This window comes from Pseudophryne corroboree, chromosome 10 (genome assembly GCF_028390025.1).
Source record: "Pseudophryne corroboree isolate aPseCor3 chromosome 10, aPseCor3.hap2, whole genome shotgun sequence".
NCBI lineage: Eukaryota > Metazoa > Chordata > Amphibia > Anura > Myobatrachidae > Pseudophryne > Pseudophryne corroboree.
This window is the reverse complement of record NC_086453.1, coordinates 354129638-354156383: the sequence shown is the minus strand read 5'-3', so window position 1 is coordinate 354156383 and position 26746 is coordinate 354129638. Positions and strand designations below refer to the sequence as shown.

Sequence of the window (26746 nt, the reverse complement as noted above, 5' to 3'; positions counted from 1 at the left end):
CTAATATTGATCCAAATTGCAATGAAAAAAAGAAGTGAATATACTTCCAATGATTTAATCTATATTTATTGTGTGTTTTATGACAAAACACAGGATTAACATACAGTAGGTACATGAGATATACAATAAAATGTACATTTTATGTATATTTACTGTACATACACAACAGTGCCCCCAAATGAGAGTCTTATCTCTCTCTTCCTTATCCAAATCAGTATGAACATGATCAGGATTCATGCATAGTGGGATTTATATGCATGTGCAGTAAAATGAAAATGCCGAAATGCGCCCAACAACATCAACATCAACAGAGCATGCATCCCTGAATCAGGCCTTAACACTCTCTGTGAGCTGCAATGAATAAAATTGCCTCATAGTCACAAAGGTCACTCACTGATGTTCTTTTGTGCACTGCACAGTGGTCAATAATAAACCCTTCATTAGTGAAAACTTTTCTTACAAAGTTCTCATCATATTTGCAGAAATGTATCTTGTCCTGTCCAATCATCGCATAAGTTGTATTTAAACTTCCCACCAATATCAGGTATCCTTCAGGTTTCAGTAGCTTTATGAAGTTCCTGAGATTCTTTATATAATCAGCTTGATCTTTGCTGATGGTCTCCAGCATACATACACTGATGACACAGTCTGCTGGTGGGAGCACCTCTGGGTCTGTGATATTCTCTTTGTCAATGTTACATTTCACAGTCTTTGTTATTGCTGTCTTCAATGCCATGTCTTTGTCCTGACACAGGTCACTGAAATATACAAACACAAAAGGTTCATTTAGATCTAGGACTAGTCATGCAGCCACATGTGAAATAATATATAGTATTATATGGAGATTCATTGGATAGGAAGGTATAATTTAGAGAGGCATTGTTTGTTTTCAGGAAGGATTCCTTGAAGGTGGAAGAGATTGGGCATTATTATATACTTTCAATGAGGAACCTCTCTCATCTTTCAGGTGCATTTAATATGGTAGTGGTGGGTAAAAGGTGTCCAGTATGTACCTCTATCTGAAACACTCAGCATAATACAGATTTTTTTCTATTGTTCAGACTTAGGGGGCTATTAAGAGATGACCACAGATCGCTGCATACAAAGCCAGGACTGCGTTCATCTCTGCACATGCTGGGGACACCCAGCACAGGGCAAGGTCATCTAGCATGTGTGAGGCCGCTTTCCGATACATCTGAAATTTGCAGATGCATCGGGTCTAAGGTTAAACCCTAGCAGCACAGCCTGGCTGCACAGTCAGGTGGTTAGTGGCTTTTTTTAAATCAAAGTGGTTGCATGTGTCTTCACGCAGCTGCCCCGAAAATACAGCTGATCCAGCCCCATTTTCCTTGCGTTGCCCCTACAATGATATAAATCCACCCCTGCAATGCTAATCACATTGCAGGCGCATCTATGGGGGATGCAACCACAATGTGTATGACCGCACAGCTGCTGTTGTGTGGGTCTGAATGACTACCTTTGTGGGAATGGAAGGAGAGGGAACAGGGGCCCTCATTCCGAGTTGTTCACTCTGTAAATTTCTTCGCATCGCAGCGATTTGCTACTTAGTGCGCATGCGCAATGTTCGCACTGCGACTGCGCCAAGTAAATTTGCTATGAAGTTAGGTATTTTACTCACGGCTTTTTCTTCGTTCAGGCGATCGTAATGTGATTGACAGGAAGTGGGTGTTACTGGGCGGAAACAGGCCGTTTTATGGGCGTGTGGGAAAAACGCTACCGTTTCTGGGAAAAACGCGGGAGTGGCTGGAGAAACGGGGGAGTGTCTGGACGAACGCTGGGTGTGTTTGTGACGTCAAACCAGGAACGACAAGCACTGAACTGATCGCACTGGCAGAGTAAGTCTCGAGCTACTCAGAAACTGCACAGAGCAGTCTTTTCGCAATATTGCGAATCTTTCGTTCGCAATTTTAAGAAGCTAAGATTCACTCCCAGTAGGCGGCGGCTTAGCGTGTGCAATGCTGCTAAAATCGGCTTGCGAGCGAACAACTCGGAATGAGGGCCGGGGTGAGGCACACATGCTGCTGTCTGCCTGCTGCACCTGACTGATAATACTGATGACCAGAGGAGCAGAGTGCAGCAGGTATAAATATTAGCTGGTCACCAGCTTTAAGCATAATAATGATGTCAGAGACATCCTTCATTTTTATCACAGGCAGCCTCAGCAGGCTGTGCCCTCAGGTCCCGGCACCCTTATTCAGCTGCCTAAATCTACTTAATGGGTATGCCAGCCCTGCATGTGGAGACATTTGTGACCAGTGGTGATTTGAGGGCACGTGGGGTATTTTTAGGATCAGTGAAGAGTCGAGTGCAGAGCTGCATATGGGAGATATGAGTAGCTGCATATGATTGCTATAGTTGCATTTTGAAATGCAAATGGCTGATGTGGGGGTGCGGAAATCATCTGGGAAGTTTGTTTTTAAAATTCTGTTTCTGTGATTAAGTGCAATAACTGCAACAAGAGCTGCACATGCACAGTGTAGAGGGCGCCTGTTCCATTTTTTACAAAAATGCATCATTTTAGAGTAAATTAAACTAATGATGTCAAATTTTTCAACAGAGAAATGGATTAAGTGAGTTTTATTGCCAAATTATAATTACAGCATTTTGGGAATGAAAGGCACAGTGCCATTTGCCCACCGGGCTAATACAATTATGCAACACAAGGGCCATTGCTGCATTGTTCCTGCTCATATTCCTGACAACCAGGAAGGATCTCTTCCTGCCTTCCAACTGTCAGTGTCAGGCTGCTGCATACTGCTGACTGCTGTGTCTGTACTTCTCACCGATGTCTATCCCTAGAATGAAGGGGCTTAATGAGGGGGTAAGGATTAGAAGGACTGCCCAGTATGTGTTTTAGCACTGTCTGGCTGTATTGAGTGCAGGCAGAAACTTTCGTGCAGCTTACTTCCCCCTTCCTCCCACAGGCATGACTCATACAAAAATAAGCTCCATGCCCACCAGACAACAAAGAGCTGATGATAGCAATGCTGCTGCTGCCCTGGACAGAGCGGGGCTTTCAATGACAAGGAGTGCATGCAGCTGTACCTCTTTTGTAATTTATAAATAGGCTTTTTTGGATTGGAGGGTTGCATGGAGGGGTGGAGGTGTAACGAGGTCTGAGCCACGGGGATACATAGCAAACAGCAGAGAACACTTCCTGTTTCATTTGTAATGGTCCTTTCAAAATCTATAGAAGTCACAGAGGCCATTCTTTCAGCCTTAAGATGGGTACACACTCAGTAGCGGATCTTGCCACGGGCAAGCAGGACTTTTGCCCGGGGCGTCGCCTTCCAGTGGGCACCGCAACATTGCAAGATCCGCTACTGCTGTGCCCCCCGCTGCCCGCTGTGTCCCCCGCTGTGAAGGGAACTAGACGCTTCGCATCTAGTTTCCCTTCGTAGAGAGGACCTTTGCTGTGTGGTGCGCGATGATGTCATCGTGCACCGCACAGCATTGTGGGACTGACACAGACGCTAGGGGTAATAACTGACCTCTAGTGTCTGTCTATGCCAGATCCGAGGAGAGGAGCGGCGCCGGTGGAGGTCTGCAGCGGTCGGGAGCGGGGATAGAAAGTATTCCATTTTTTTTTCAGCGGTGCTACTCTACTGTACAGGGGGCGTAACTGACCATGCCCACTGTATGAAGCCATGCCCCCTATTTCCCACCCAGGGTGCCAAAAAGGCAAGAACCGGCCCTGTACACACTAGACAATACATATGTCAAACAATCTGGGATTATGTGAACCCACTACAGTATGACGCTGACAATGTGCACTACCATGTGGCATCAGCAACATCCTCTTTCACCCCTACATGCAGTGCCAATGGAAGACATTGCTTTATGCAATTACCGGTGCTGGCACCCCTGCTGGTTCCCATTGCTACCGATGTCATTGGTTATACACATCATGTAGTGTGGACCCAGCTTATCTTCAAAGCTGTACCTGGCAGCTGTTGACACTACTTCTGATAGAATAATAGTGGCATGCAAAGAACTCTAATGGCATAATAGTGGCATGCAGATGAGTCTTATGGCCTAATAGTTGCACTTGGAGGAGTTTCCATACTGTATTTGGAGGAGTTCAGTCTGCTGTCTTTTATGCCATCTATTTTATCACGGTGTCACAGTCAACATCATTTCTCTTTGACCTTTGTAATTTTCCTTTGTTGATCTGTGTCTATGTTTATTTCTGAAATGTAGTACAATATGTCAATCTGTTGTGCTCCATCACTATATTAAAGTTCTATTGTACTTAATCACTGCCTCCCTTACTCCTGCAGTCTTTCCCACTGCCCCCTGGGGTGTCTCTCACTGTATCCTTTTCCCCTGCACAAACGGTGATCAAAAGCGCTATGACCTGCACTATTTAACAGTGAATAGAGGTTATAGAAATGACTCACTGCGTAAAATAAGCTGCCAGTTCGTGTAAGAAACGCCTAAGAGGTCTCTTTCATCCATCACCACAAGTGCAAAATACAGAAAATTGGAGCAAACACTTAGTCGGCGCTTGGTCAGGTTCTCTTGGTCTGATGTACTCTTTATGCCTCCGCTATATATCAGATTACCATAGAAAACAATAAAAATAGGTATATATAGTATGATACCATTTAATACATAGACATAAAAAAACATAAAACTCCAAACAAAATGGAACAACTTCGACACAAATCCAAAGGCAGCATGCTAAGAGGGTAATATCTGAATATTAGCAGAACTTATGCCAAACAGTTCCTAAAAGTCCATTGGTTCAATTTAGGGGTTCCGAATAGTACCAAATAAACCTGGATCAAATCCGCTGATAATCGGTCATCCACTCCTCCAAACTCCACTGCCACAGGAACACTGACGTGTTTCTACCCCGTTCTGGGGTCTTTTTCAAGGTGCTACTCAGAATGTTGATCAGTATTTAATGCAAGTTATTTATATGTTTAAAGCACCAATCACAGTCCACTGTGTGCAATTGGACCCTTTACACAATGATGACTACATGTCCCATGGTCCTCTGCTGCGTACATATATTCCCCCGATACACCAATTTGTATATCCGGGATGTCATGGTAACCTGATGCCCAATAGTGACTCGGCAAGGAGCCGCAATGTCACTTCTGGTCTCCAGGCATCATCCTAATGTTCTTTTAAAATATTCCCCGTGGAGACAGTAACATAGTAACATAGTACATAGTATCTAAGCTTGAAAAAAAACAATTGTCCATCGAGTTCAACCTATTTGTGGTCTCCTATGCACGATTATTTTGTATAAAATTTTGACTGAAGTTGATGACTGCCGTTACGTTTTATCCCTCTATTTAATAATAACCATAGTGCGTGACTATGCCCCATAACCCTGGATATCCTTATCCATTAGGAATTTATCTAACCCATTCTTAAAGTTGTTGACTGAGTCGGCCATTACAACTACTTCAGGCAGGGAATTCCAAACATGTATCGTACTTACCATAAAAAAGCCTTTACGCCGTATTGTGCGGAATCTCCTCTCCTCTAACCTGAGCAAGTGTCCACGAGTTCTCTGTGTTGATCTAACCAAAAACAGGTCCTGCGCAAGATCTGTATATTGTCCCATTATATATTTGTAAATGTTGATCATGTCCCCACTTAATATCCTCTTTTCCAGTGTAAACATGCCTAGTCTTGCAAGCCTTTCCTCGTATTCCAGCATCTCCATACCCTTAATTATTTTGGTCGCCCGCCTTTGAACCTTTTCTAGCTCCAGGATATCCTTTTGTAGTAAGGTGCCCAGAATTGTACACAGTATTCAAGGTGTGGCCTCACAAGTGATTTGTATAATGGGAGTATAATACTCTCGTCCCTAGCATCAATTCACCGTTTTATGCATGCTAATATCTTATTAGCCTTCTTTGCTGCAGTCCTACTTTGGGTACTACCGCTTAGTTTGCTATCTATGAGGACACCTAAGTTCTTTTCCAGTACAGAATCCCCTAATTTTACCCCATTTAGTAGGTAGGTGTTATTTTTGTTCTTGTTACCACAGTGCATTACCTTATACTTGTCTGTATTGAAACGCATTCTCCATTTCGCTGCCCAAGCTTCTAGTTTAACTAAGTCATTCTGAAGCGACTCAGCATTCCCCTCTGCATTTATAACTTTACACAATTTGGTATCATCTGCAAAAATTGACACCATGCTCTCTAGACCTTCTGTTAGGTCATTAATGAAAATATTGAAAAATAGCGGTCTTAATACTGAGCCATGCGGCACACCACTTAGCACTTCAGTCCAAGTTGAAAAAGATCCATTATCCACAATGCGCTGCTCCCTATTATTTAAACAGTTTTTGACCCAAGTGTTATGATCCTGATACTCAGGTCAGGGGAGATCTTATACGGTGGGACCTGAGTACCAGGACGTAATGATGGAAAAGGAAAAAGGAATGGGAATAGTCCCTGGCACCCTATCTCCGTTGTCTCACCCTTGCTGTCAGTACACTCTTGCGAGACTATGGTTTCTTGGGCCCATGGCAGCCGCGTTTGAAGGGCGGATTACGTCTGCCCAACTCCGATGCCCCCTCAGGTCTTAATGAGAGACAAAGAGTGAACTGAGACAGGGTGATAACAAGGGGCCCTCTAACTAAACAACAAGGCCAGGGGCTACTGGCAAACCTGAAACTAAAAGTATGCGTGGATTACCGCCAGGGAAAAGAACAACCAAAATATTCCACTTGTCCACTCTCCTACACGGCGCAGCCGAGTACCGGAGAGGACTATGGAAGCGGAAACCTCCGCAAATGCACCAATACAATGAAATAATACTAAAGTGGCCTAGGCCGCAACATACGGCAGGGCCGTCACTCACGAAACCAAGAGAGAACCTCAATCGACTGCCACAGATGACTTAAGGCCAGAAGAACTTCTTGGGACCAGGTGACTAACTCCAAGATTCAGGAACTCAGAGAACTGGAGGGACCGGACACAGCTAACCAGGAACAGACGTTCACCAAACATGAGCAGCATGCAGGAAGCTATTACCGGCGTCTGTGTGAGGCACTGAGGAGGCATTTAACAGGGAACCCTCCAATCAGAGTACAGAGCCTAATTACAATAAATGTCATGTAGCTGCCTTGCTGCACGACCAGAAAACATGTGTGATCACTTTAATTAATCAACCCCGCAACGGGAAACGCGGTCTGCCTGTGGCGTCCCCGTTGCTAAGGTCCCGGCGGCTCGGCACGCCCGGCGTCCTAGCATTGCTAGGGACCCGGCGGCTCAGCGCGCATGGCGTCCTAGCGTTCCTAGGGACCCGGCGGCTCAGCGCGCACGGCGGTCCTAGTTGCTAGGCGCCGGGCAAGGAAGAAGCCCCGGACCGCAGCGCCTAACAGTACCCCCCCCCTTGAGGAGGGGTCAACGAACCCCTAAAGCCAGGTTTCTGAGGAAATTCCCAAAAGAATAATCTCTTGAGTTTAGGGGCATGTAGATCCTTATCCAGGACCCAAGACCTTTCCTCCGGACCATAGCCTTTGCAGTGAACCAAAAAATAAAGCCGGCCCCGGGAAACTTTTGAATCTAAAACCTTCTCTACCAAGAACTCCTGTTGTCCCTGCACATCCACCGGAGACCTACCCTGGAGAGACCTCCGAGGAAATCTCCTGGAAGAAAAATACTGTTTCAAAAGGGAACAGTGAAAGGTATTTCCAATTCTGAGAGATCTTGGCAAGCGTAGACGAAAAGCAACTGGATTGGCCTTCTTAATGATAAGGAATGGTCCAATAAATTTGGGTCCCAATCTAGCCGAGGGTTGTCGGAGCTTGATGTTGCGAGTTGACAACCACACCTTATCTCCCACCTTAAAAGTGCAAGGACGTCGGAGCCTATCAGAAAATGTCTTTTCTCGGAAGGCAGCTTTTTTCAGGGCAAGGTGCACCCTTCTCCAAATAGTTCTGAGATGGGAGGTTAAGGTCAAGGAGGAGACTGGAGAATGATGGAAAAAAGAGTTGGCTCTAGGATGAAAACCAAAGACTGAAAAGAATGGGGACTCCTTGGTGGAGGAATGACAGGAGTTATTATAAGCAAATTCAGCTAAAGGAAGAAATTCAGACCAATCATTCTGGAGTTTGGCCGAATACAAGCGTAAATATTGTTTTAATGACTGGTTGACTCGTTCGGTTTGCCCGTTAGACTGTGGATGGTAACCAGATGTTAAAGACAGTTTCATATTCAATGAGGCACAAAAACGTTTCCAGAATCGTGTGATAAATTGCGGACCCCGATCAGAGACAATATCAGTGGGCAAACCATGGAGCCTGAACACATGGCGGAGGAACAAAACTGCCAACCCTTGAGCAGAGGGTAATCGGGGAAGAGCAATGAAATGAGCCATTTTACTAAAACGGTCCACTACCACCCAAATGACTCGACATCCAGCTGAAAGGGGAAGCTCCACCACGAAATCCATGGATATATGAGACCATGACCTCAGAGGAACGGCTAAAGTTATGAGTTGCCCGATCAGCAACGAACGAGGGACCTTATGCTGTGCACAAACCTGACAGGAATGGACAAATTCTTTTACGTCTTTAGAAAGACTAAGCCACCACACTGAGCGAGAGACCAGCTCCAAGGTCTTAGTGATACCTGGATGACCAGAGACCTTGTTGTCATGAAACTCAGCTAAAACAGTGCCTCTCAAAAATTCAGGGACAAAAAGACGACCAGCAGGAGTAAGTCTGGGAGCCTGGTGTTGAAGCTGGTTTAACTGAGTAAATAAATCCTGTGTGAGGCCTGCCCGGATGACTGAAGATGGAACTATGGGGGTAGTAACAGGATTGCTATTGTGAACCGGAAGAAAGCAACGTGACAGGGCATCAGCTTTCGTATTCTTGGAACCAGGCCTGAAGGTGATAATAAACCTGAAACGAGTAAAAAACAATGCCCAACGTGCCTGCCGAGCATTAAGCCGTTTAGCTGACTCAATATATTGCAGATTTTTATGGTCAGTAAATACTGTAATAGTATGCCTAGCTCCCTCCAGCCAATGCCTCCACTCCTCGAAAACCCATTTTACTGCCAGTAATTCTCGATTACCAACGTCATAGTTGGATTCTGCGGAGGAGAATTTCCTGGACATGAAGGCACAAGGATGTAACTCCTGAGACTCCGGATCTTCCTACGAAAGGATAGCCCCTACTCCAACCTCTGAGGCATCAACCTCAACAATAAAGGGGAGCTCTGGATTTGGGTGTCTGAGGACAGGAGCCAAGACAAAGGCCTGCTTCAAGGCCCGAAAGGCAGACTCAGCTTCAGGCGACCAATTGGAAGGATCCGCTCCTTTTTTAGTCAAAGCTACTATAGGAGCGACCAGGTCAGAAAAGGTATGAATGAACCGCCTATAATAATTTGCAAACCCTAAAAAGCGCTGAATTGCTTTTAAATTAGTGGGTTGCACCCAATTAAGGATAGCCTGAAGTTTTTTCGGTTCCATAAAAAATCCCTGGGGAGAAATAATTTACCCCAAGAAGGACACTTCTGTGATGTGAAAATCACACTTCTCAAGCTTAGCGTATAAATGATTCTCTCGTAATTTTTGAAGAACCTGACGCACCTGGGCAACATGTTGTTCCATAGACTCAGAGTATATCAAAATGTCGTCTAAATAAACGACCACGAACTTCCCAAGGAAGTCACGGAGAACATCGTTGATGAGGTCTTGAAATACCGCAGGAGCATTTGACAGGCCAAACGGCATCACCGGGTATTCATAGTGACCTGACTGAGTGCTGAAAGCCGTCTTCCACTCATCCCCAGATCTTATTTGGATGAGGTTGTAAGCTCCGCTAAGATCGATTTTTGAAAAGATCACGCGGAGCGTAACTGATCAAAAAGCACTGAAATCAATGGTAAAGGATAGGTGTTTTTAACAGAAATTTTATTCAGAGCCCGAAAATCAATACATGGTCTGAGTGACCCATCTTTTTTCTCAACAAAGAAAAAACCTGCACTCAACTGAGATTTTGAAGGCCTAATGAAGCCTTTTTCAGGCTTTCCTGGATGTAATTATTCATGGCCGTGGTTTCTGGCCCGGACAGGGCATATAATCTCCCCTTGGGCAAAGTTGCACCTGGTACTAACTCTATCGCACAGTCATAGGACCGATGGGGAGGCAGAATGTCCGCATTTCCTTTTGAGAACACATCGGCAAAATCCTGATATTCCACAGGAATAAGTTCTGGGACGACTGCCGCAACCCGGACTGGATGGGAAATACATTCCTTAACACAAAAAGGACCCCACTGAGAAATCTTCCCAGACCGCCAATCTATGGTGGGATTATGAAAGGCAAGCCAGGGGTGACCCAAAACTACAGGAACTGCCGGACAATCTGTAAGGTAAAATTCTATGTCTTCTGAATGTAAGGCCCCCACTGTCAATAATACTGGAGGTGTGCGGTGAGTAATAATCCCATTGGAAAGCGGACCCCCATCCAAGCCGTGCATGGTAATACGTTTATCCAATGGTATCTGTAGAATGCCTAAAGCCTTAGCCCAAGCTAAGTCCATAAAATTTCCTGCAGCTCCACTGTCGACGAAGGCTGACACCAATGAAATGAGGCTGCCAAAGGAAATCTTAACAGGAACTAAAAGAGAATCATTTGAGGAGATAAGCTGCAGACCCAAGTGAACCCCCTCACAATTCACTTGGTCAGAGCGTTTCCCGACTTATTCGGGCAGTTACGAGCAATATGTCCTTTACCACCACAGTACAAACAAAGACCAGACGTTAATCTTCTGGTTCTTTCCTCTGGGGACAGCCGGTAGAGACCCATCTGCATGGGCTCCTCGACGTCCTCAGGAAAGGTATAAACACAAGGATTAGGTCTAAAAGTTGTTCCTCTTTCAGCCCTCCGCTCTTGGAGACGACAATCTATTTTAATAGCAAGCTCCATGAGTTTGTCTAGAGTCTCAGGAGCGGGGTACTGAAGGAGACTGTCTTTAATAAGTTCAGATAAACCGAGGCAAAACTGACTGCGCAGGGCCGGGTCATTCCAGCCACAGTCGTTCGACCAACGGCGAAATTCGGTACAATACACCTCTGCTGGAATTTTTGCCTTGTTTAAGGGCATGCAGGTGACTCTCAGCTGAAGCCTCTCTATCAGGGTCATCATATAACAGGCCTAAAGATTTAAAAAAGGTGTCTACTGACAATAAGGCAGGATCATCTGTTCTTATCCCAAACGCCCAGGACTAAGGATCACCCTGGAGCAATGACATAACTATCCCAACCCGCTGAGACTCAGTACCAGAGGAACGAGGCCTTAAACGAAAATAAAGCTTACAAGCTTCCTTAAAATTAAAGAAATCTTTTCGGTTACCCAAAAAACGGTCAGGTAAATGCATTTTTGGTTCTGGGACCACACTCGGGGAGGCTCGCAAAAGATCTTCCTGCGATTTCACCCGAAGAGTAAGGTCCTGAACCATCTGAGATAGTTCTTGAATTTGGTTGACCAAAAGCTGACCGGGATTCGGCCCTAAAACTGCCGGATTCATGAAGCCGAATCTTAAGACTAACCAAAACAAAGAATGGAAAAAATTAAATCCTTTTTTTTTTAATGTTTTGGGCCGGTGATACTGTTATGATCCTGATACTCAGGTCAGGGGAGATCTTATACGGTGGGACCTGAGTACCAGGACGTAATGCTGGAAAAGGGAAAAGGAATGGGAATAGCCCCTGGCACCCTATCTCCGTTGTTTCACCCGTGCTGTCAGTACACTCTTGCGAGACTATGGTTTCTTGGGCCCATGGCAGCCGCGTTTGAAGGGCGGATTACGTCTGCCCAACTCCGATGCCCCCTCAGGTCTTAATGAGAGACAAAGAGTGAACTGAGACAGGGTGATAACAAGGGGCCCTCTAACTAAACAACAAGGCCAGGGGCTACTGGCAAACCTGAAACTAAAAGTATGCGTGGATTACCGCCAGGGAAAAGAACAACCAAAATATTCCACTTGTCCACTCTCCTACACGGCACCGCCGAGTACCGGAGAGGACTATGGAAGCGGAAACCTCCGCAAATGCACCAATACAATGAAATAATACTAAAGTGGCCTAGGCCGCAACATACGGCAGGGCCGTCACTCACGAAACCAAGAGAGAACCTCAATTGACTGCAACAGGTAACTTAAGGCCAGAAGAATTTCTTGGGACCAGGTGACTAACTCCAAGATTCAGGAACTCAGAGAACTGGAGGGACCGGACACAGCTAACCAGGAACAGACGTTCACCAAACATGAGCAGCATGCAGGAAGCTATCAGCGGCATCTGTGTGAGGCACTGAGGAGGCATTTGACAGGGAACCCTACAATCAGAGTACAGAGCCTAATTACAATAAATGTCGTGCAGCAAGGCAGAAAACATGTGTGATCACTTTAATTAATCAACCCTGCAACGGGGAACGCGGTCTGCCTGTGGCGTCCCCGTTGCTAAGGTCCCGGCGGCTCGGCGCGCCCGGCGTCCTAGCATTGCTAGGGACCCGGCGGCTCAGCGCGCATGGCGTCCTAGCATTGCTAGGGACCCGGCGGCTCAGCGCACACGGCGTCCCTATTTGCTAGGCGCCGGGCAAGGAAGAAGCCCCGGACCGCGTCGCCTAACTCCAAGTGCATATTGTGCTTCCTAGCCCTGATTCTTGTAGCTTGTAGATAAGTCTTATGTGTGGTACAGTGTCGAATGCTTTGGCAAAATCTAAAAAGATTACATCCACCTCTTTACCCTGATCTAGGTTTGCGCTTACTGTTTCATAAAAGCCAAGTAAGTTGGTTTGACAGAATCTGTCCTTCATAAACCCATGTTGATTCCTTTTAATGACCTTATGGACTTCAAGGAACTTCTGAATACTATCTCTTAGAATACCTTCCAATTCTTTCCCCACTATAGATTTAAGACTAACTGGTCTATAATTACTTGGTTCAGCTTTACTTCCCTTTTTGAATATAGGCACTACTTCCGCTATACGCCAGTCTTTGGGAACCATACCTGATATTACTGAATCCTTAAAGATCAAAAATAGCGGTTTTGCAAGTTCAGAGTGAAGCTTCATTAGAACCCTTGGGTGAATACCATCGGGACCTGGTGACTTATTAATCTTTAAATGTTTTAATCGGTCAGAGACTACTTCCTCGCTTAAATAAGTACCTATCAGTGGGATATTCTCATTATTGAGATTATGTGTTAGTCCCTGAATTGGGTCCTCTCTAGTAAATACTGTTGAAAAAAAACTCATTTAGTGTGTCCGCTATGTCATTATCATTTTTGCGTAAGACTCCCGACTTGTCTTTTAAAGGGCCTATACTATCCTTCTTTAATATCTTGCTATTAATGTATTTAAATAATTTTTTGGAATTCGCTTTGCTTTCCTTTGCTACTAGTTTTTCAGTTTCTACTTTAGCCGCTCTTATTTCCTTTTTGCAAATTTTGTTACATTCCTTATAGTGCTGAAATGACTCTGCTTCCCCGTCACATTTGTATTTTTTAAATGCTCGCCTTTTCTTGCCCATAAGTTCCTTTAACTTTTTGTTAAGCCACATCGGTTTATGATTTTTGTTCCTTTTTTTGCTGCTTATAGGAATACATTTGAGTGTATTTTTAGCTAGCAGGAATTTTAGTACCTCCCATTTCTCTGTAGTATTTATTTCCTAAAAACAAACCTTCCCATTCAATATCTCTGAAAAATACCCTCATCTTTTCAAAATTTGCTTTGCTAAAGTTTAGAGTCCTAGTTGAGCCAGTATAGGATTGTTTATGAAAACTGATATTGAATGTGACCATATTGTGGTCGCTGTTTCCTATGGGTTCCCCTACTATAATATCTGATACCAAATCCCCATTGTTTGTTAATACCAGGTCTAAGATTGCATTGTACCTAGTTGGTTCCTCAATTAATTGAACTAAATAGTTATCATTAAGTGTGTTTAAAACATATTGACCCTAGCAGTATCACATGAATCGTTTTTCCAGTTTATCTCTGGATAGTTAAAATCTCCCATCACTACTATGTCTCCTACTCCTGCTGCTCTTTCAATTTGCTTTAGTAACAATTCCTCATCAGATACGTTGATAACAGGCGGTCTATAGCATACACCCAATACTAACTTTTTTATTCCTTTTTCCCCACATGCAATTTCTACTGATAATGTCTCGACAGTGTCTACAGTCCCCTCCTGAATATCTTCCCGCATATCAGGTTTTAAAAACGGCTTTACGCAAAGACACACCCCTCCTCCCTTTTTATTTAGTCTGTGTCTTCTAAACAGTGTAAAGCCCTCTAGATTGACTGTCCAATCATGAAATTCGTCCCACCAAGTTTCAGTAATGCCTATAATATCATACTGTTTGCTTGCTGCAAGTATGTCTAGTTCGCCCTTTTTACTAGTAATGCTTCTAGCGTTTACATACATACAACTAAGATAAGTATTTTCCCTTGCATTAGGGACATCTTTCACCTTTTGTAGCAATGATGACCTGTAATCGTCATTGGTTAGTGCTTTGGTAAAACCTTTTTTAGTACCCATGTTAGTAACCTTACCGCCTGCTCTTACCCTCCCCCCAACTTCTCCCCCATTTTGTTTACTACCGCCATCCCCACTATTCTCACTGCATCACCCGTAGTTTCTAGCTAAACCCTCCCTCCAGGCTCCTAGTTTAAAATCTCCTCCAACCTTCTAACCATCCTTCCCCCCAAGCACTGCTGCCCCCTCCTCAGTCAGGTGCAATCCATCACAACAACGGCCTCTTGTATTTTCTCTTAGCTCATGTATCACATTTGTTAATGGAGCTCCTGGAGTCTTTTCATCAAAACAGGACTGGAAGTGACATTACACAAATTCTGATACTAAAGGGTGCTGTGATTCAAAATAGTTTGTGAATCACTGCCCTAGATGTTTCTGCATTACTTCAGTATCTATGGTTGGATTAAAGCAATGATAACAAAACCTTTTGACAAAAAGATAGAATTCAGAATATGAATTTTTTTAAAGATATGAGATTTGGCTATAAATGAAAGCATAAATCAAAGCCACTGTAAACACTGAGCGTTTCACTCGCTATTGGCCCCAAAGTTTTTTTGTATAACTTTTAAAGTAATTGATATACAGACCTTGGTCTATGATAAGCATGAGGAAGTCATAGGAAGAGTTGAACGTATTTACTTCAATAGCTTTCAAAGTTATAAGAAAAACTTTGGGGCCATCAGCTAGTTAAACACCACTGTACATTAGAGATGTGCTGTTTGGTTCTTAAGAAATCTGAAGCCACGGAAATTTTGCTGATCTAAACCAATTCCTAGTTCGATGCTCCAGACGTTTTGAATTTGGATTTTAAATCAAAATTTCAGATGTTGAATTGCAAAAAATAATTGATTTTAGCTATTTTTATCCATTTTTAAGAAATTCAAAACATAATATTCATATATTTGGTGGGATGTAATGCAGTCCAAGATCACAGTTGAGCATAACCATACCCCTGCCCCCACAATTTTAACATTATGGAAGACAAAAGAAGATGTCAAACTGGTCATCGGACAGAAATACCTGTAGGGGAAGGTGTTAATTTGCAAGAATTATCCAGAAGAATGTTATAAAAAGTAGGGAAATGCATCAAATTTAAAAGAAAGGTTGGATGAATCTTGACAATGCACTACCATGAGAGATAAGATTCAAGCAGGCCTGGCGCTGACCGCTCAGCAAGGTCCTGCAAAGCAGGGAGGCGCTGGGTCGGAGAGGCGCTCTCCCCGCTCTGCGACCTTACTGATGTGCGTTATTGCTGCCGGCTGCCAGCGCCGCTACTGCCTGTCAAAGTGACGGAGGAAGAGCGGCTCCTCCTCACTGACAGAGCGTCTCTATCCTGCCTGTTACTGTCGGCTGCCACTGCTGCCAGCGTCTATCACACTTACCACAGGCAGCAGCGGCACCAGCAGCATGAAGAAAAGAGAACTTAATTAGCATGCGCCTGGCCGCCCAGAAAGACCAATCAGGGCCACAATTCCTGTAATAAAAGAAAAAATGAACAGGTCGCGACCCCCCCCCCCTGTCACATGGTCCAGTCTGTTGGCCCCGCCTCCTTTTCTGACGTCTCTGTCATTAATTTATGTGCACTGCGCCTGTCCGTCCCCTTACCTTTCTGCCGCCGAGGAGCAGATGGAATAAAGAGGGCAGGGCAAAAGAGTGAACAGGGCTCGTTTCCTGGACGCTGAGGCAGAGATCACCCTCTTCTCCCATCACACAGTGCAGCTGCGATGTGCTGGCAGAGTGAGTCCAGCAGCCACAGCCAGCCTCTAAACACGACAGGAGCTAGGACCCAGCGACTGCAGCACAGGAGATTGGACCAATCGGAGACTGTGCTCTCCGAAGTTAATTTCATAGAGGGGAAAACTGAAAAGCATGGCTTCAGCAGGAGGAGGACCTCTATCCCTAACAGTGGCAGCCAGAGGTATGACTCCAGCTAGTATTAAAAGGGATCTGGGTCAGGTGCTTAGAGGAATAGCATTTTCCCTGCAGCTGTGTGAGGTGGTCAGCCTCACTAGTGAACAGAAAGTGTCTAAACACTGGTGTATCCCTCCCTCACTCACTACCCCTGGTCTCTGTGTCTCTCTGGTCTGTCTTTCTATTACTCCCTAGTGTCTCCCTCTCTCTCTGTCCCTGATCTGTGTCTCTCTGAGCCCCAGGTCTTTCCCTGCTGCTGGTCCCCCCCCTCCCTCACTCACTACCCCTGGTCTCTGTGTCTCTCTGGTCTGTCTTTCTATTACTCCCTAGTGTCTCCCTCTCTCTCTGTCCCTGATCTGTGTCTCTCTGTGCCCCAGGTCTTTCCCTGCTGCTGGTCCCCCCCCTCCCTCACTCACTACCCCTGGTCTCTGTGTCTCTCTGGTCTGTCTTTCTATTACTCCCTAGTGTCTCCCTCTCTCTCTGTCCCTGATCTGTGTCTCTCTGTGCCCCAGGTCTTTCCCTGCTGCTGGTCCCCCCCCCCCTGTCTCCCTCACTCACTGCCTCCTCTGGTCTCTCTCTCTACCTCTCTAAGCCAATGGTCTTCCCCTCTCTTTCTGCCCCTGGACTGTCTCTCACTCTCTGCCCTGGTCTGTCTCCCTTTTTTTTTTAAATTAATCATTTGAATGATATATATAGAATTATGTGTGTGTGTGTGTGTGTGTGTGTGTGTGTGTGTGTGTGTGTGTTAAGGAGGGCCCCGGAGATATCGGAGTACCAGGACCCAAGATTTCTGTTGCCGGCCCTGCTTACTCTGCACATATCTGGTAAGTGACGAAAAGGGGGGGGGGGGGGGCTCGCTCCATAACTTATAGTCTGTACATAAATGTTTACAGTATTTTATTTATTGTAATAAAGCTATTTTTTTAGACCACTGCCCTCACCCTCCCTATAGCTCCCCCCTCAGTGTGCCTTCACCCTCCCTCTAACTCCCCCCTCAGTGTCCTTACCCTCACCCTCCCTGTAGCTCCCCCCTTGGGATCCCTACCCTCATCCTTCCTGTAACTACCCCCTCAGCGTCAACTCCCCTGTCAGTGTCCCTGTCCTCACCCTCCCTGTTACTCCCCCCTCAGTTCCCCTGTCCTCACCCTCCCTGTTACTCCCCCCTCAGTTCCCCTGTCCTCACACTCCCTGTTACTCCCCCCACAGTGCCCCTGCCCTCACCCTCCCTGTAATTCCCCCTCAGTGTGCCCCCACCTTCCCGTAGCTCCCCCCTCAGTGTCCTTACCCTCACTGTCCCTGTAACTCCCCCCTCAGTGCCCCTGCCCTCACCCTCCCTGTAGCTCCTCCCTCAGTGTGCCCTCACCCTCCCCGTAGCTCCCCCCTCAGTGTCCTTATGCTCACCCTTCCTGTAACTCCCCCTTCACTGCCCCTGCCTTCACCCTCCATGTAGCTCCCCCCTCAGTGTGCCCTCACCCTTCCGCTAACTCCCCCCTCAGCATCCCTACCCTCACCCTCCCTGTAACTACCCATCAGCGTCCCAGTTCTTACCCTACCTCTAACTCCCCCGTCAGTGTCCCTACCCTCACCCTTCTTGTAGCTCCCTGTCAGCGTCCTTGCCCTTACTCTCCCTGTAACTCCCCCCTCAGTGCTCCTCACAGTTCACACTCCTTCCAACTCCCTGTCAGTGTCCCTGCCCTCACCCTCCCTGTAACTCCCAATTTAGTGGGATTAAGAAGGGGAAAGAAGGGATGGAAAATAGATGGGGAAAGGAGTTGCTGAGAGAGGGGAGGAAAACGAGAGAAGAAAAAAATAATAGCTTAAAAATAAAAAAACCCAGGCAATGCTGGACATAAGTATATGGGACACTACTATGTTCTGTAATATGAATCATGGGGACTATGTGCAGTATATATTAAATAAGATTGTGCTACAGTGTGGCATAATTTGAATTGGAGGTACTATTGTGAGGTGCTATTGTGTGTCCGCACCCCTCTTCTGTGACGCACACTGACCCTTTATGAGTTATGGGAGGAAGGGCGCAATTTTATAGTTTGCAGGAGGGCGCCGAACACCCTAGCCCCGGCCCTGGATTCAAGTAATACTGACTCAGGAATAGCCCAAAAGTCAATGTCCTCCACTTTGTCTTAAACTCATGCCAAATCAATGTGCAGAGGAGACAGAACAGTACCATACCACGGATTCTGATTTGAGTTCTGTTATTGCTCTGCTGATTTTACACTGGGATGTCATATTTTTAATCTATTGAACATTGTTTTTCTTTGTTATGGGACATGATGGATTCGCTCTGTGTCTGGGCTTGGAGGAGAGCTAAGAGTCTCACTTGCTTAAGATCAGTCTATCTTTCTGAAGCATTGGGAGGAATCAAATAAGGGAATGTGGAGGAAAGTGTATAGGAAAGAAGGCAAGCCAGGTCAGAAAAATGGCAGTACAGATTGCAAGACAGTAGAACTATCAATTACATATGAAGCATTAGCATCGGGCAGGTATTACAATTGTTTATAATATCTGAAACATTAGAACTAGTCAGGTACATTTTATCCTTTATAAAGTTTCTTCTATTAAATGATTTAACTGCTCAAAAGAAAGGGCGTCAGGTGTAACCATATGCAGTAGATCACAACAACTAATTTCTATATACTGTAGTCTACAGTTTTGCTAAACAAAAAAGATTTGAAAAGATTTGAGTTGTATAACAATGTGGTAACCAACATATAGGCTCTATTGGTGGAATACCTTAGGCGCTGGGTTGGTGGTGCTCCTAGGAAATTAGTTCGGCAAACTGGAATGGGTATACCTACAAGTGAGTAGGCCAAAAGAGGACTAAAAGTCTGACCTGGGGCACACTTAATTATAATTGTTTGTTTAAAATTTAACTTTTATTATTTCTGCTTATAAAACTGAAAAATACACAAAGCTGCGAGGCAATTGTTCCAAAATTCCAACAGAAAAATCTATTCTAACTGTTGTGGCAGACCATTCTCTGCTTCCTATACATTTGGAGCAGAACAATATTGCTATTACTATATATAACATATATGCATAAACATTAATTAAAACTACAGATGTTACTCAAACATCTGTATGTTAATCAAGAGCGAAAATATTGACCAGCAATGAATGCTCAACACTTTCACGTGGTGAGAAAACCATAACATCAAAACAAAAACCACATATAAAAGTATAATAAATCACAGCATAAACTGATAAACGATATAACCTCTTGAAAATATTGTTGGGAGAGTAGGCTGCCCTGTGCCTAATTCTAAACCACCCATAATTTAATTCATAGATATCTGTGTAGAGTTTATAGTTGCTTCCAGTCCAAATTAAAAAATAAATTGACCTACGGGCCCCATATATAAAGAAAGCAACATTCCTTCACACCGTAATATAAATGAAGTCACATATTGTTGGACCTTAGCTGTAATACACTCATTTATTAAGTCTTGATACTGTATGCATCATACGGACCTATGCATTTAATTCACTGTGATGGTAATATTTTAGCAGTCATTATTTTCTCCCACATTCATGTATCAATGACAGAGTTTTATGTCCAATTTTTGGTACCATGTAATTATACATTAAAATATAACATTTGGAGGCCCACTGAAGATTTAAACAAAGCATATGATCTCATAATTGATGTAAGCACACTTGATAGAAGAAAAGAATTTTACCAGGGTATTAAAAGGAGCTGACTTTCTGCTGTCCCACATCTGCCTAGTGCATCGAATATTGGGATGAGAGAGATCTGTCCCCTTTTCCCCGGTAAGGAACAAGAAAAGTAGAGGTACCCACTTCTGTTTTTCCAATATTGCTGCTCAGAGCTCTCTGTTGCTAAAAAAAGCATTGCAGAGTAGCCCGGCTGCTGGAATGAGAGAGTGAGTAACCTGTGGGAAAAATTAATGATACAGAGCTGTGTAAGGTAAACACAAATATGCAAATCCCTCTGTGCTTTACCATATATGGCTGGCTTATTACCAAACCCTGCACACAGAGCTGTGTGGAATAAATACTGCTATGCAATGCCCTGTGTACTTGTGCTTGTATAGTTGGCTTGTCGACAAATCTTGCACGCTAGTTGGAAATACTGCTATCTCAATGATTAACGTATAGCTACTGTAATAAACTCATTCTGCTTGCGATGATATTAGTATATAAAGCCCTGTGTGCTAAACCATATATCACTAGCTTCTAAAAAAATATCTTGCACATTGGTTAAAGTGATACAGAATTATATGGTATAGATAATGCTATGCAGAGCCTAAGCCCTATGTGCTTGTACAATAGATAGCATATCTGACACGCTGGTTAGAGATGCTGCTAGCTCAATAAATACCATGCAGTTACTCCTTCTAATTGTGGCGGTCCTGGTTCGGCTACAGTAACGGCATCTGGTGGCTAGGAAGTGCACAGAGTAGCCGCTGGCATCCGAAGTCCGTGACTGGAAGCCAGACCCTGGTCACTTGGTCGCCTAGTGACCAAGCTCCAGAACATCCAAAACATACGTCTTCTTACGGTTTCCGGTTTAAGCCGGGTCCGACTACCGGTCGCGGACTTCGGATGCCGGCGGCTCTCTATGCACTTCCTAGTCACCAGATGCCATTACTGACTTTATAATATGCTCATTCATTGACCAAAAGAGGTAAATAATGATCAGCAAACAGAATGGTTTCCCATGTTGCAGACAGACTCATGCCCAATTGAATATGTGCTACATGGCTCGTCTTGAAAAATTAATGGCTCTACTCCACGAGGAGCAAGTTCATGTCCTTTATTAAATGGTTTTTTTTATTTCTACCTATGGCTCTACTTCAGGAGAGAAGAGAAGAATCCATATGGATTTAGGTGATGAATGAAATTGAATCCCAGGGATTTGGGCAAGGTGTTTATTTCAATGAAAGAATCAAGCAGTAAGGGGTTTAGTAATATTTAGCAAAAACTGCTTTACTACATGTACCAAACCATGGTGTGTACTGTACAACAGAGAAAAAACAAAAATTCATCAAAGAATAAATGACACCCCGTAAGAACTCTATGTTTATTTGTGGTGGGTAGAAAATTTGGAATAGTTAATTGTGTACTGACACTGGGATTACTCATAATAGATGTTTTTGAATATATGTTACCTGTTTACTTCTAGGCATTTCATATATGCCATTATATGAGACCAATTAAAAGCTCCGGTACGTGTGTTAATCCATCTGTTCAGCTCCATAATACATTGCTCAGAGCACTTCAGCACAAGGATTTGTTTGAAAAATCCACTGGCTGTATAGAGATGATGAATGAATGATCCAACACTGATGTCAATCAGAAGATCTCCCTTAATGTGACCTGCAGGGAAAGATTACACTGATTACAGAATATAATATGTAATGTAGCATCTATTCTATTTATCATTCTGTAATGTCCTGTTACAGGTAAGCAACTGTCTCACCACACACCATTTTCTCCTTTAGTTTTCTGTTTGAGAAATGTACTGTAAGTACTTATTTGAGCAGAATTTACAGTATCTGGGGCCACCTATCCTGTCTACAGTAAATACACAGACATTTGTAGACATCATAATTGTCCATAATGTTTCATAATGTAAACCCTTAGAAAACATGTACCCATAGAACCTAATTCACTAAGGATTGCAATTACAAAGCTGTTTACAGCAAATTTGCGATTGCTATCCTTAACAATGCAAAATAAGGAGGAGGTGCATACTATCTCCATCCTACATTTGCGATGCAATTGCATATGGGATGAACCTCACAACCTTCGATAGCGATGTTTATCTGCGATGACAGGCTGAGTAATCCTGGGCTTGCTCAGGCTTTCCGACATAAAGTGGCTTGTGAGAGCAAGGAAATTGCATCTCACGATGCAGTCCTTAGCCTTGCCACTCCCAGAAAATTAGGGCAATACACTCCCTATACTGGCAACGTCAGCTGCCCCCATTCCCTCCCTGTGAATGCCTCTTCTGTCAATCAGGCAGAGGCTTTCGCATCACAGCTTTGTGATCGCCGGACCCATTCTGCACATGTGCCGAATGGGGTGTGGTTCATAGGGTCGACAGTGTCTAGGTCGACCATGTTTGGGTCAACTACTATTGGTTGACATTAACTAGGTCGACAGGGATGCTTTGCCGACAGAGTCTCTAGGTTGACATTGTCTAAGTTGAAAGGTCAAAAGGTCGACATGAGTTTTTAATGTTTTTTGGGTGTTGTTTTCTCCGTACAGTGACCGGGAACCCCAATTTGTGCACCGTGTTTGCTCATGGTGCTTTGGGCAAGGTGCCTCACTCTGCTTCTGCTGTGCTTGGCAGAGGTTACTATTCCCAATCGTAGTCCGTGTGGATCGTTAAGAATGAAAATTTTCAAAAAAAGAAAAAATGTGAAAAACTCATGTTGATCTTTTGACCTGTTAACATAGAACATGTAGACCTTGACACCCTATCGACCTAGTTACTGTTAACCAATAGAGGTCAGCATAAACATTCTCGACCTAGTTACTGTCGACATAGAGACTAGATCCCTGCCTAATGAGAAGGACCCCACCATAATAAGGCCCTTTGTGAGCTTTTATTCAATACATACTTTACTGTTACTGGGGGAAAAATTAAATATGGGGAGTAAAGGTGTTGGTTATGATTAGGATTTTTTATTATGATGATAAATAGCATATCTATAATGGGTGCATTGTGTGTGGTGCACCTGGGGCCCTGGATCCAACAGAGCCAAAGCACACACCTTGTACCCATTTATTTAACATTTACTTCTCCGGAATCTTACACTGGTAGCGGCAGCTCCGCATAAATCATCCATGCCAAATTTTCCATTAGGCAGGTGAGGCACATGCCTAGGAGCGGCACTTGTTTGTTGGAGGCAATTGGATGCTTGTGTTAGTAATGTCAGCTCAAAAAGTATTAGTACCTGCAAAATGTTTTCACTGAAGTGTAAACAGGCAGGACATGCACAGATTACCCCTGTAAGCCAACTCATAGCTCACAATACAGGTGAAACTCAGAAAATTAGAATATCGTGCAAAAGTTCATTTACTGTATTTCAGTAATTAAACTTAAAAGGTGAAACTAATATATTTTAAAGACTCATTACATGCAAAGTGAGATATTTCAAGCCTTTATTTGTTTTAATTTTGATGATATAGAAGAATTTGTAATATACTGTATGTATATTTTAGCTTGTATGGTTTGTTTTTATTGGTATATTGGGAGATAGATATCTAAAGTATATACACATTGGAATGATAGACATATTTTAAATGTATTTTTATTTTTTAACTGAATTCCAGCGCTTTCAAATTTCTTTTTTCTTTTTGGCTAATTTAAGGGAGATGAGTAACTCCTTCAACTGTGTGCTGCAGGAACTCAATTTTAACAAATATTTGATCATGCCAGGTATATAAGAGTCTGGTCTCTTTTTTATTTTTAAACTTGTAGTCCGGTTTGAACTGCATAAATCACAGGGCTTATGAATGCATGTGAACAAAGTTTCCTACAGTTAAGATCACCAAACAGTACAAACAATAAATATATTGTTTTTTTTCTATTTATAAAGTTGCAGCTCTGTTCAAACTGTATGCATCACATGGCTTCTACATGCTTGTGAACTAATGCACAAGGTAATGCACACCAAACAGTACAAACAATAAATATATATATTTTTTCTATTTTTTAAATTGCAGCTCTTTTCGAACTGCATGGATCACAGGGCTTATACTGTAGATGCATATGACAAAAGTGCACTCGAGTAAAGCGAACCAACCAATCAGTACAAAAACAATAAAAATATATTTTATTTTTTTGTATTTTAAAACTTGCAGCTCAGTTCAAACTGCACAGATTACAGGGCTAAAGTAAAGCACAGATAATACAGGAGAGTGGAAAGAATGGAACTGCGCATATAATCCAAAATGAGACATTTATTCAATATCACAATATAAAAGAAAAAATTCCCCCAATTACCGGACGGTATTTGATAAAACAGTAAGAATACTAGCTTATATATTCAGTAATTCCTAATATAAAATGAGCACATATATCAGAATATTATACTATTAAACACCTAGAGATATTAATCTAATTCTTGCATCTATTCACAGGTGACTCATATAACAGAGCAGGTGTCCCTGCAATGTTATGCAAATATTCAAACGTCCATAGAACTAATTAAATATGCAGCAAAATGTAATTATACTTCAGTTGCTCTACCCCTGCACAACCGGGGTTTTGTAGAATAGCAAAAATGTCCCAAGAATTGATTGATGCAAAGACAAAGCAGCAGTGATGAGTTTGTGATTAGTAATCTCTTTAAAGCAGAAGTGTTTGTTAATAGGCAGTCTTTGATAACAGGCAATTAATGAAGCACACAGATCTGGGAGCACATTCCCTAATCCCCTTAGCACTTGGTGCCCAGGTGCCGAGATGTTAGTATAGCATCATGCAATTATGCATACAACAAGCAGTTATGCCCACAGAGTTATCCTATTCAACAGTTGAGCCGGCCGGCTATGAACTCACGGTCATCCACATACGCGTTTCTCCACTTTAATCTGACCTCAGCGGCTTCCTCAGTGTGTAAAGCAATACAGGAGAGTACAGCACAACACACACCAGCATGCAGCTTGCCATTATATACAGTCACTATACTGCACATCCACAAGTAGTCTGGAGAATCTGAATGGGCACAGCAGAATAAAATGCAGTATGCCCCTATATACAGTCACTATTCTGCACAGCCACAATTAGTCTGGAGTCTCTGGTTGGACACAGCGGAGTATAGTTCAGCATGAACCTATATACAGTCACTATACTGCACAGCCACAATTAGTCTGGAGTCTCTGGATGGACACTGCAGATTATAGCGCTGCATGCCCCTATATACAGTCACTATACTGTACAACCACAATTAGTCTGGAGTCTCTGGATGGACACTGCAGAGTATAGCACTGCGTGCCACTGTATACAATCACTATACTGCACAGACACAATTAGTCTGAAGTCTCTGGATGGACACAGCAGAGTATAGCGTAGATTGCCCCTAAATGTAGTCATTTCAATATGCAGCCACAATTATTCTATGGTCTTATTGGCTGGTATTTTTAACCTCTAAATATTATCAATCTCCAAGCAATGATGCTTCCAGCTCTGAGTATATTGACGGATTCAATTATTAATACTATTTCAAACTTCAAAATATTTTGCAATCAAAAATAACTATTAACTTTTATATACACATATGTACCAATATCCAGTGGCATCACAAGGGGGTGCGGGGAGTGCATCCCGCACCTGGGTATCACCTGCTGAGGGGTGACACCAAAGTGCCCACTCCTGCTCAGTTACAGGAGCCGGGTGCTACACTGTAATATTACATGCAGCAACCTGGCACCTGTCATCATGCAGAAGCAGTCACAGAAGAAATGCCAGTCTCCAGGGCCAGGCTACATCTCCAGAACACCTGAGGTGACAAAAACAGGGGTCGGGATGATTAGCCACACCCCTCTCCTGTGAAGCCATGTCCCATCTCACACAGCCACGCTCATATTATGAAGCTGTGCCCCTTTTGCGACCGGCTGCACCAGGTGTTATAGAGGTGAGTGAAGCCTCTGCCAGTATCCCTGAAGAGTTTCACAAATGCATCTAAAATTCCAAATATATAACCTTAGTTCCATAATAAAGTATAATTATTATTATTTATTTTTATAGTCTGTGTATTTTATGCATCACCGTACCGAGAATATATTTGTCATGTGCAATATATAAGTCCATATCCAATTGGAGAATATAGTCTAACACAACTGCGCACATGCATGCACCTACCCTTACGGTAGCTTTGTTACTGTACATACCCTCACTGAAAACACGGTGTAAACATTCCATTGGAAATTTCAATGAATCTTCTCCAAAGGCCATGTCTGGTCTGTTAGAAAAATATGTTTCCAGATGTTCTCTAGAATCAAAGCCGTGTTCAGGATAGAATTTATGTGAGCTGGAATCCATCTTGTATTACTGTATCACAGACTGGCTGACTCTCACATCTTCCCTCTTACTGTATATGTGACTGGCCCAGGATATCTGTATACAGTATACTCACCAGGACCCAGTTATTTATATACATCAGTAACCAGGATATCAGTGTTATCACATGATGGGGTATCAGCCTCAGGAACTGTCATGGGAATGCAGGTGACAGTGTTATCATCTCCTAAAGCAGAATAAATTATCATAATATTCATTTTTTAATTACATAT

At 43.5% G+C, this 26746-nt stretch overlaps 1 protein-coding gene across 1 annotated transcript; it reads right to left on the bottom strand.

Moving 5' to 3' along the window:
- Window positions 1-334: 334 nt before the first annotated feature.
- Window positions 335-26495, bottom strand: LOC134965358 (nicotinamide N-methyltransferase-like). Its single transcript, XM_063941826.1, has 3 exons — window positions 26345-26495; window positions 21613-21820; window positions 335-758 (listed from the first exon to the last, which is right to left on the bottom strand). Exons 1-3 carry the CDS (start codon window positions 26493-26495, stop codon window positions 335-337), a joined length of 783 nt encoding a protein of 260 aa, XP_063797896.1.
- Between the last annotated feature and the right edge of the window lie 251 nt (window positions 26496-26746).